Source organism: Salvelinus fontinalis, chromosome 14 (genome assembly GCF_029448725.1).
Source record: "Salvelinus fontinalis isolate EN_2023a chromosome 14, ASM2944872v1, whole genome shotgun sequence".
Lineage (NCBI taxonomy): Eukaryota > Metazoa > Chordata > Actinopteri > Salmoniformes > Salmonidae > Salvelinus > Salvelinus fontinalis.
Genome location: NC_074678.1, coordinates 31812309 through 31824516, shown reverse-complemented (window position 1 = coordinate 31824516; position 12208 = coordinate 31812309). Strand labels below are relative to the sequence as shown.

The window sequence follows — 12208 nt, the reverse complement described above, 5'->3', positions numbered from 1 at the left end:
ACACACACACACACACACACACACACACACACACACACACACACACACACAAACAAACACTTAATTTCTCAAGGCTAGTGATCTGTGACTGTGAGCATTTGTGCACAGACAACAACACACCAACACCAAGTCATGGAGCTGCAATGTTAAGGTGGTTGTAATGTATGTGATTCAGATCTAAGATGGTTATCACACTCTGACAGACAACAGGGTTCCAGGCAGGGAAACTGTGGTTGCTCAGGAAATCACTGAGTCACATTCCTGTCTGCGATCAATCAGCCGCTACCTCAGACAACCCAATCCAACCTACGCTGCCAGGAAAAAACATGCCCCTGCCCAGAGGCACAGCAAGACCACCTCCAAATCCACTGTTTTGTTTCCATTGTTTTGTTGCCCCTAGACTGATCTGCTTGGCGTTTGTTACCCATGTTGTCATTGTCTGTGTGTGTACGTGTGTATTTCACTGCATGGGTCACTGTGGTGTGTGTATGTGAGAAAGAGAGACCGAGTCAGCTATGAGAGAAAGAGCAGGGGTAGGAGGATAATGATCCATAGCGTGACGTGCAGCCATTAAAACAAAGATATGTATCCGTGTTCCGTTTGAAACAGGAAAGGGATGGTTTTAGCACTGGGAACCCAACGGTATGGGATAGCACTCTCTCTAGCCCACTGTCTCGCTATAGTGGCTACCTCAGTGACAATGTGGTGAATCCATGACTTATCTACAGTAGGTCCTCTCCTCTGGCCAGGTATTCAGAGGTGGGAGAGGGGACATGGTGTTTCTCAAGACCACAGAGATATGGCTCTATGGAGTAACCATAGAATGGAATAGAATAGAGATACCAAGTATTATCCTTGACCGGCAAAAAACTGACCAACTTGTGTCTAACTGAACCAATAGTATATGACCTGTATTCACCCCATCTCTTTGATGTCCTGTAGTTACAGTCGTCACTCCCACCACTCACTCTACATCCACATCTGGCCTCTCTTCCTCATTGGCTTCCACCGTAAGCCACTGTTTTGGCCAGTGTATAATAGCCTAAGTGGTTCTGGGTAGCAGAAGGGCAATTTAGTCATTAAGAAGCCAATTAAGTCATTAGAGCGGTGGTTGGCCCTCCGCCTGCCAACGGAGCCAGGAAATATCCTGTCTGATACAAGTTGCCCGGCAGTTTTCCACATATTTATACTAGGAGTCAGACGAGGCTTGACATCATCCTCTAACGTCACTCGTAAAGAGTGAACATCTACCAGTGTTTCCTTTGGGGTTTCTTTCCAACATTGTAACAATCAATGTAGTAGCAGAGTCGTAGTACCAACCATAGTAGATACATAGTAGGAGAGGCCCGGTGTTTGAACTATACTCTCCTACTCTTCTGTTCTGTGTGTTCAGATCCAGGTGTGTACAGTTGAGCAGTGGGACAGCGAGAGCCCCAAGACATGGCGCGAGAAAGAGAGAGGGAGGGAGCATGGAGCCAGAAGGAGCCAGGTTAGGGAGCAGAGGAGACAACTGTTTTTTTCCATCACTTGTCTCCAGGCCCTGCGGCCAGAGGAGCGCTCCAGACCCATCCTAACACATCAGCCATGGAATGTAAATATTTGACTAAAGACCAGGTCATATGTTACCTAATTCCTCCCTTTAAATATGCATTATTTATACGAGAGCCATCCAATGAACACGCTGAAAAGTGTTCTGTCATGATTTGATATGACAGCCGGGAGATGTGTGTTTTGAACACAGCTTGTCTTCATCAGTGCTCTCCGTGACCCTGTCGAGACAAGGGAGATCTTTATTTCTCTGGTCACTCAGCGTATCATCTCAGACTCAGCGTATCATCTCAGACTCAGCGTATCATCTCAGACTCAGCGTAGCATCTTCAGTTTAACACGTATTAAATTAGAGAAACAAAATTCTGTGTATGCATAGGAAGGCAATGCCCCCTGGATATTTTTACCAACCTAACCACAATATGTGAGAGGCCCATATTGTGTGCTATGTCAGCACAGCAGAAAGTCTCAACCTAAAGTCTTTACTAAAGCAGAAAAGGACTACTGAGCTGTGTCGGGGGCAGGGCTGATTGAAATAGACGTCTCTGTCACAGTGCACCACAGGGCACCCCAAGCTCCTGCTGAGGAGAAACCAGATATGTCCCTGCTAAGGTGACAATGCTACAGCTGAGGAGACTCCCTCTCCAGGTCACAGTGAAAATCGCAACAAGCTCTCACTGTCTCACGTCAGAATTAGGCGTTCATCCATGTTTCTCAAATGTTACATTTCAAAGTGTTTAAGGTTAAGTTTAGACATTAAGTCCACATTCTTAAAGTTAGGCATTAACTCTGAATAGTTATGGTAAGGGTTAAGGTTTGGGATAGGGTTAAAACAAAAATATCAAAAACAACTTTCCATCGCTGGATTCAAACATGCAACCTTTCGAACCACAGGTAGATGCTTACACTCATCCGCCATCCCCATCCAGAACGCCCTAGCAAAACCGACAGGACTTACTGTTGCCCCTAGTGGCCGGTTTCCATGTCATCTCCCGAAGTCCTCAGACATGGATGGATGTCGAATACTGACTTATATCACCTGCCTGGAAAATAGCCCAGTAACTTAGCCTTTTCTGTTCTGGGGCCCCTGAACGTTCAGCTCCTAACTCAGAACTCACAGAGTCTCCTCACGGCCCACTGCTCCGCCAGCCCCATCGCCACCTCTGACCCCAACACAGAGAAGGTGTGATGTGTGTGATGTCATCTCCCGCTGACAAGGGCTGTGCTTCGGCTGCAAAGTGAACCAGAGTAAATAAATAGGGGTATTTATACACCAGGCCAGAGACGGAGAGACGCAGGCAGCAGAGGCTCAGGTCTACATGTAGATATAGATGTAGTGCACTGAGACGGGGGAGTGGAAGAGAGGTGCCTGTGGTTGTTGTTGACTTTTTCAGAATGCGTCTGCTGGACGGTGACCAGCTTTCACCCCTCTAGATGTCCTGGCTTCCTGCAGGTTCCCCCTCGGTGTGGATAGCGTGCCTTTGGAGAGTGGTTGGTGCTGGCAGGCCCACCCATCTGTCGGCCTGCATCGCCCTCCACAGCTCTGGAGATGCTCTCCCCAAGCCTTTATTTCCACAGCCTCACTGCTGCCTCACTGCTACTGCACACAGAAACCAAAGTTCTATCAGGTCTGTAAGTGCGCCAGAGCTCCATCTATAGGGATACCTTTAAAAAAAAGTTGTGGCGTGGATTAGAAAACCAGTCAGTATCAGGGGTGACCACCATTTGCTTCATGCAGCGTGACACATCTCCTTCTCTTAGAGTTGATCAGGCTGTTGATTGTGGCCAGTGGAATGTTGTCCCACTCCTCTTCAAAGGAAATGTAAAGTTTCTAGATATTGACAGGAACTAGAACACCCTGTCGTACCCATCAATCCAGAGCATCCCAAACGTGCTCAACAGGTAACATTTTCTGGTGAGTATGCAGGCCATGGAAGACGGGGACATTTTTAGCTTCCAGGAATTGTGTAGATCCTTGAGACGTGGGGCTGTGCATTATCATGCTGAAACATGAGGTGATGGCGGCGGATGAATGGCACAACAATGGGCCTCAGGATCTTGTCACGGTATCTCTGTGCATTCAAATCGCCATCGATAAAATGCAATTGTGTTTGTTGCCTGTAGATTATGCCTTCCCATACCATAACCCCACCAACACCATCGGGCACTCTGTTCACAACGCTGACATCAGCAAACCCCTCGCCCACACAATGCCATACACGCTGTCTGTTGAAACCGGGATTTATCCGGGAGAGCATACTTCTCCAGCTGCCAGTGGCCATCGAAGGTGAGCATTTGCCCACGGAAGTCGGTTATGATGCCAAATGGCAGTCAGGTCAAGAAAGACGGTGGTGAGGACGACAAGCACGGAGATGAGCTTTCCTAAGACTGTTTCTGACAGTTTGTACAGATATACTTTGTGCAAACTCACAGTTTCAACAGCTGTCCGGGAGGCTGGTCTCAGACAATCCCTAAGGTGAAGAAGCCGGATATGGAGGTCCAGGGCTGGCGTGGTTACACATGGTCTGCGGTTGTACTGCCAAATTCTCTAAAACAACGTTGGAGCCGGCTTATGGTAGAGAAATGAACAAATTATCTGGCAACAGCTCTGGTGGACATTCCTGCAGTCAACATGCCAATTGCACGCTCCCTCAAAACTTGAGACATCTGTGGCACTGTGTTGTGTGACAAAAAGCACATTAGAGTGGCCTTTTATTGTCCCCAGCACATGGTGCACATGTGTAATGATCATGCTGTTTAATCAGCCTCTTAATATGCCACATCTCTCAGGTGGCTGGATTATCTTAGCAAAGGAGAAATGCTCACTAACAGAGATGTAAACAAATTTGTGCACAACATTTTAGAGAAATAAGCTTTTTGTGTGTATGGAACATTTCTGGGATCTTTACATGTTAAGTTTATATTTTTGTTCAGTATAGATCAGAACATGACCTCTGCAGTAGACCGAGAGAGAAAGAGGATTTTTTTTTCTAATTTATGCTGCTGCTCTTTGCGTTTCACGAGAGTGGCACGCGTACTGTAGCTTGTTGGCCAATCATAAGTCATCAAAGTGGCAATAGTCTGCAGTCATAGAGCCTCCATGAGGGGCAAAAGTTAGGAGATTAGTTGTTAGTAGTTGTGCAGAAAGCGCATGCAGCCTCAATTAGCCTAGCTTAACTAGCCTCTCCCGGTTTGATGCTGTCAACATAGGTACTACGTAATCATATTGAAAGATAAATAACCTAGCTATGGTGGCTATTAGTCTACTATAGCGTGAGTCGGATTTTTGGTTGCAGTCTCTCATCTCTCCCTCCTCCCCGTTCCACGTGTCACTCACTCACACTCACAGTAGCCTACACACACAGCACTGCCCCTGCTAGAGTCTCATCTATCTCTACCTCCTCTCTCTCGCGCTTTATCAGATCCGGTTAATAAAGTAGCTTAAAAATGGACTTTTCTGCTGCTCCCCTTAACTGGATCAGACGAGGTCTGGAGCCGACCAGGTCTATACAGAATGGGTCTAGTTGTTCTCGGGTCCATTCGGGACTGGACTCTATATATAAAAAAATGTATTTATGCATATCAGGTTCGGATGGGAAAGCACCATGTCCATTTCAGAACGGGTACAACTTTTTGGACCCATGAAGGCCTCTACCACGGGGTACACTTCTCACCATGGGGGAAACTGTTTATCAGTTATACCTCTCATCCGGACAGATCACTTCCTGTGAGGTCAGGAGACCCAGGGCGATGGTTGACTCAGTAACGCCACCACACTGTCCCCATGCTGAGAAGCTGAGGGGAGGGGAGGGGAGGGGATGCGAAGCTGGGCTAGCCCATGCCCCAGGTCCAGCCACACAGTTCCAGGTCACTGGCTGTGCAGGGGCCAGGTGCCTACAGTATGAAAATAATTATGGCAGATGAAGAATCACCATCGGAGACCCTCTTTGTGACGCGGGAGCTGCAAGTTACAGGATATTGTAAGCAGCTACGTTTATTGGGAACAAATTATATGTGGACAGTAGGGTTTGGAGCTGTCAGATCTAGCCACCACAGAAGAAGTAGAGCTCATGTTTCAGATTAGGGTTCGCACTGACATGATGCACATCAGTCTTTCCCTGCTCTCCCTCACTCCTTCACCGTCACTCTCTCTCTCTCTCTCTCGCACTTTTCCTCTCGTTTTTTTCAGTCTGTCAGCCTGACCTCATCTTTGTTCCAATCAACCATAGAGAGAGATCCAATCACCATAGAGAGAGATCCAATCACCATAGAGAGAGATCCAATCACCATAGAGAGAGATCCAATCACCATAGAGAGAGATCCAATCAACCATAGTGTTCAAATTACATCGCAAATTATAATTGACTATAATTGTTTCCATGTCACTTTCACTTCAGGTTTTGAACTCTTTTCATACAACTTGAGATGGGGGGTAGGTTTCTTGCTCAAAAGTCCAAAAGTCCATTATGCTACAGAGTTTTTTCAAGTTATTCATTATGATTTTAGAAAAATAACCTCCAACAACACAAATGTTATCCAACAATACACCTGCCTTGTAAAAAGTTCCCTTCCCTGGAACAATAGAAAGGCAGGCAGTCGTCCAATACTTTGTATTGGTGATTTACTCATGTTCTCATTGGAAATAACAGGCATTACACCAAGAGCTTTAATGATAGAGTGTTAGCTCCAGGCTGTGGTCATTAGAAATTAGACTTATATTATCACTGTATCCTGTATACTACTACACTGAGAAGCAGTTCATGACTTGGCCTTGCAACATTGTTGTAGGGCAGTTGTGTTCCACGTTCCCATGCATGTGCAGGGCAGCTGTATGTGTGTGCGCGTGTGCGCATATGTGTGTGTGTGTGTGTGTGCTCTTTGACAGCGTAGTTAGGAGGTGCTGATGAAAGAGGAGAGGCTGTGTGGGCCCAGTGCCTCTCAAATTAGCGCAGGAGCCCCGCACCCTTTCACACGGAGGCCCAGGCACGCCGTGTGTGTGTGTGTGTGTGTGTGTGTGTGTGTGTGTGTGTGTGTGTGTGTGTGTGTGTGTGTGTGTGTGTGTGTGTGTGTGTGTGTGTGTGTGTGTGTGCGTGCAGGAGAATAGCCTCCCAGTCCTAGCACATCAAAGGCATGCTTGGACCTCCCAGAGTTTGGAAAAATTGACTTGAGTTGACCTCCCCCTAACCATTCCTGGGCCACCCTTTATTTAGACCTCCATGTTACTCTTCCTCTATAGCCCTTCCAAGGAGATAGAAAACACGGATACTCCCCATGTTTTTGTCATCAAGTAATTTGGTTATTCTGTCCATCTTTCCAGTGTTAAGTTACAGAGCAAGATACTAACAGTGGTTGTATCATAGCACCAAGACAGGCAGTCAGCCCAGTGAAAAGAGATCTACCCGTCCCACACACTCTTTTACCTCACACCTTCACTAACTCATGTTACACTTACAGCTGTCAACGTGACACCTCGTCAGCTGATTTAGCTCTCATGTCTGTTTTGTAAGGCTCAGGCACAATAATAACTTTAAAACCATCTACACAGCTTTGAAACATACTGTTTCAAATCATATTTTTCTCCTCCCATTGTCATTTTCTACATTCTCCACTAACTCCTCCCAAGACTTCCCTTCTATTAAATCTCCCAACTCCCTGCCCCAAGCCGCCAACCAAATGCATCCAACAATCACATATCCCCCAACTCCAAAGATCATGTCCAAAACCCACCCCCTCCACAGCCCCCTCTCTTACCTGGGAGAAGTTAAGTCCGTTGAGGGGGTGACACTGTTCCTCCACCCGCTCCACCGCTCCCGTCCTCTTCCCCATGCGGTCGGCCTCCTGGGCCAGGAACAGGTCCAGTACGGGAGTCCCCCGCGACCTCACGTCTGACTCCGTCAGAGAGTTAACCATCAGCATCACCCACACAGGCCTCTTCCTCTCCCAGTTCCCTGCGATGGCGTTGAAGAGGTAGTCAGCGTACAGTCCCCGGCCCCGCTGGTCTGCCGTTATCCAGTAGGGCATCATGTGCTTAACGTAGTCCAGGTGGCGTTTGAGGCGGCGGTACAGGTCCCGGGGCAGCAGGGACTGCAGGTTTTCCCCGTGGGGCAGCAGCTGGCAGTTGGTCAACTTGGAGATGGTCAGGGGGTCAGTCAGGTCCAGCTCGAAGAACACGTTGGCGCTGGTCTGAAAGGCCCGTTTGGAGACATCTGGGATGAAGTCCCACACACGGGTATAGGGCACATGGATGGTCCCAAAGAGATAGGAGGGGGGATAGGGAGCTGGGCGCTCCACCGTCCAGAGGAAAGAGTTCATGTCGGTTTGCTATTGGGGCGCAGGGGGGTTGGGGGGGGAGGATGGGGAGGAGGAGATGCGAGAGAGAGTTTATGACAATCAGTATTTGAATAGAGTAAATAAACCTTCTGAGTAAAGGCCATTGACAGTAGTTAAGTCAAAAGTACTTTTTGTGATTTAGTGATTCAAAACAGGCTTTTTAGTTGGTTGAGATACAGGTCAATGCAATAGAATCTGTTGAAATGTCAGCTGGAGATAAAGGCAAGGGACTCAATGAAACCTTGTCAGCTAACTTCCACTGTGCTGCTCTCTGTCTGCTGTTCTGAGTCAATGAGTTTATAGTGAAGCTTTCTCCTTGTAAACAGACCCCAGTGTATTGTTGAGGTGCATAGCTGTGCTGCCAATGCCTCTGTGAAGCTGGGAAGCTTTTCAAGGGTTGCTACAGCAGTATAAACATACTGCACCATATAAAACTGCTGCAACCCACCTAACTTGGATATCCTTTACTTGAGGAAGTACTTTTTTGCAAAAGCCATTAGATAGCCTACACAAACAACAAAATGCACACAAATAGGCCTTTGCTAAACATTTTGTCAAACGTGGCTACTGTATCTGGTTTACTGAACAGTATAAAAGTCTGATAAAATGGAAAAAGCTTTGTTTATGTGTCTATTTCTTACAGTTCATTAACATTCCAGGGATTTGATGAGGGTCCTTATGACCTCTTTACAAAAACATCCATAGATCATAGCTCTGCAAAACATAAATCAAACCATAGAGATGATGCTGGGATTGGGGATTTTTTTATTTGTATCAGTAGTTTAGCAGTTTCGCTGGGTCCACCAGCATGGTCCAAAAAGGCCAAATCTCACCACAGAGAGAAACACTTGCATTTTTATAGCAAATCTCATGCTATTTTACATATTTTGCCATGAGGCGGAGAGAAAATGTTGCAGTTTTAAAGCACAGTTCCTGTAATTCTAAACATTTATTTCATGACTTTCATGACATGTTCATATGCTATCTGTGGGGCCAAGCCCCTTTAAATGTTTATTTCTACCCTAATTCAATGAAAACCTCCCCAGTTGTAATAACAATTGTAATGCCAATGCCATGCTAACATTTGTCATTTTAAATTACATTTTTAAAACGATTTCAAAACCCTGTCAAAAGGCATTAAATATTTGGAAATATTATTGTTTTTGCAAGGGATTGTTATTGTCATAAATTACATTTGTATAATTTTAGGCCTAATTATTGCATTGAACTATGTTTTATACTGAAATGCTTGCACATCCTCTCAAACTGGCAATTTGTGATTAAGACGTTTCAAAACGTTTCTTTGGAAATTATTTTCACATTAGCATAGCCTAAGTACAACTAAATAAATGCATGGGTGACGCCTACAGCTTACTATTATATTTTGACTAGGCTATATTTTGGCTATATATTTTGGTAACTTTATACATATCATTTGTTAATCATTAAATCGTCAAACGTCTGTTCGTCTTCACGGAGACAGGAAGACATCTTTACGATCGAATAAGGATAGTTGAAGTCCGTTTTACTTGATTTGGCCGAGCCTAGACCTGAGAAGAGCTCCTCGCGCGCTGGTTCTAGCTCGCTCCGGAGCACTGATGTGAACAACTCAATTTTATTGGGTAATTACCTTTAACACAAAACAGATACTTCTGTACTGACGTATTACAAATCACATGAAGGGGGAACAACATATACAGTTAATCCCTGGACCCTGACAACAATGCAATTATAAGATGCAGGTTAACAATACCAACAATTTCATTATTTTGTAGACTATGTTGTAGCAATGCTATCAAGTCAACCATGATAAATATTTTCAATAATGTATTATAACACATTTGTATTATATTAATAGATCACATCATGCCCCTGTAATTAACGTTATTGCTGTAGTCATGTAATTCCAGTTATGATGTAGCCCTATTGCGTTTCTATCTGGGAATTTAGTCATGTAGACCAGACCTGTCATGTAGTCTACGCGTACGGCACGCATTGTCTCTATCATCAGCACAAGAGAAGAATCAGAAGGAAATTAATTAGAATCATGAGAAATTCACACTGAGAGACATACAGACGGGAGCATGTGCAACATGGTCCTGGCCAGATAAAATAACACTCAAATTAAATGAATTCGAATGGGCTGACTCCCTTTGTGAAAACAAGCCCATTCCATAATTTTGCAAATATGCCCGATAACTGTTTTAATAGGTCGTGTTTCATTGAAACTTGATCCGTTTGGATTGAAGGTAATTGAAACTTTTCCAAATAAATGTATGTAAAGTCAAGTCACCCGTTTGTGTTCCCCACTATCTTTTGTCATATAAACAGGCATATGGTAGGCGCCCATGAACCATATTTCGCTTGGCAACTGCTTCCATTTTTCAGGCCCAGATTTGTGTGAGGAAACTCAAGAATAGGCTATGTCAAGTAAAATAACTTATTTTTGAGGTGCCATTGGAAGCAACTTTGCTGATTGGAAATTGTTTCAATTATAGGCCATGGGCTTTCCCTCTTCAACTTGTAGACTACAGGCCTATTAACGAAGCCTTGAAATAATGGATTAGCCTAACAATATATGATGGCATAATAATAGCATAATAATAATAATAATATTAATAATAACACGTGATAATTATACTATAATAATACGGTAGCCTAATAAAGTTGCTATAAACATAATTATAGTTCTTGTATTTAACGTGTAGGTAGTTATTATAGTATGTCAATATTTCCATGACAATAAAACTCAAAACTTGTTGTTATTGTTAATTGGGTTGTTACACAAAAACCCAATAACTACACAATATCTCACTATGTTTATATTGGCCTACCCGCCGCACATAAGACAACTTATTCAGGAACACTGTGTAAGCAAAGTGCGTTTATTTAAATTGTATCATTTGTTGTAGCCTACTGTGGCAGTTGTAGACTAGACACATACATTTGCAATTAACCCAAAATATTTAGCTAAAAGGCTTGTATCTATCCATCAAGGACATATTCATGTGTGATATTGCCTCATGACATTACTGAAACAGGTAAGTAACCGTAACTACTCCGCACAACTCACCGACTTCGGCGGGTCACATTGCCTCGGTCTCTCGCGGGTGTCCCGGGGTGCGACAGCGTGCAAGAGAGCGGTAAGTAGGAACCATCGAAGTCCTGGCGGACAGACCATCTCGAGATGAGAGGATAGTGGTGTCGACAGGCTGTTGTAGATACTTCAATCTCCCCCCTGTCTTTTTCTCGCTGTTTACTGGCGTTCGCCGCCTAACGTGTAATAAAATAGACGCGGAGGAGACCGGGTTCGGCTCACATGTGCCATTCGGAAGGTGGACATAGATCGTTCCGACTCTCCGCCATTCCCAAACCCCAGGCAACTATTAACGGGCTACGCGTTCTACTTTCCCTATCTCTTCTCACTCGGCGCTGTCCTGTGTCAGTCGTTTTTTCAGCAGTTGCAGAGGAAAGTTTTCGCAGTGCGCTCTAGGAGTTTGAAGCCTGGCTGGTTGAGTGGAGGAGGAAGAGGTGGTACGCTTTGAATATTTTCCCCAACTGCTTATTTTAAGAGGAGGGGAGCGTAGGTTTTGAGGGGAAAGGGAGAGCACAGCTTTGCGTGTGAGTGAGAGATGAGATGGGGTTATTTAAACTGTCATCTGTAATTCCAGTGCTTAAAACCCTGCACGAATCAAAATAATGCAATGCCATGTTGCCAACCACTGAAAGGGCAGGTGAGACAATGTTGCAATGCCAGTCTGGTGCCTTTCAAGCCAGGAGTCCTTCAAAAAATCTTAAGTTATGTTAAACATGTCATATTTTTCAGTTGGTTCACATTTATCACTGTCATTGCTTGTTTGACACTTTTTGCTCAAGAGTTTAATATGGGCCCTTAGACCCAGTGTCCCAGTCATGAGTGATTAATGCCTACAATTAAACATCTCAGTAAAGACAACTGTGAAGAGTTTCATATTTATTTATCTTATAAAAGCCCTCTTGGATATGGTCATCTTGTGTAATTCTGAATGGTTCCGATGAATGGCCATGTTGAGAGACAAAGTTCTCCCTCTCTTCAGTCCACGGTGTCAAAACTATGCCATGACCCATGTTATTGTCCACATTGCAGACAGTGTGACAGAATCAAGTAGTGGGACATTTATCATGGGAGCCCCTCAAACAAGTGCCACCCGGGCCTCCCCTCTGGGGCAATGGCAGAAAGGCCCTGGACAAGCCATTCTTTGTCCTCTGTCTTATTTTAAATCTCTCTCCTCACTCCTCTCCTCTCATCTCTGGATGCCTGGTCTGTGTTTGACTCTGACTGTCCTCACGG

General features: G+C 44.9%; 1 protein-coding gene across 1 annotated transcript in view; it reads right to left on the bottom strand.

Moving 5' to 3' along the window:
• Window positions 1–11498, bottom strand: part of trabd2b (TraB domain containing 2B) — an 84677-nt gene extending 73179 nt beyond the window's left edge. The window contains exons 1-2 of the mRNA XM_055861355.1: window positions 10952–11498; window positions 7300–7869 (exon numbers count right to left, since the gene is read on the bottom strand). Coding sequence (XP_055717330.1) covers window positions 7300–7869; window positions 10952–11059 — 678 coding nt within the window. The 5' untranslated portion in view covers window positions 11060–11498. The remainder of the gene's footprint in view (window positions 1–7299; window positions 7870–10951) is intronic.
• Window positions 11499–12208: the final 710 nt, after the last annotated feature.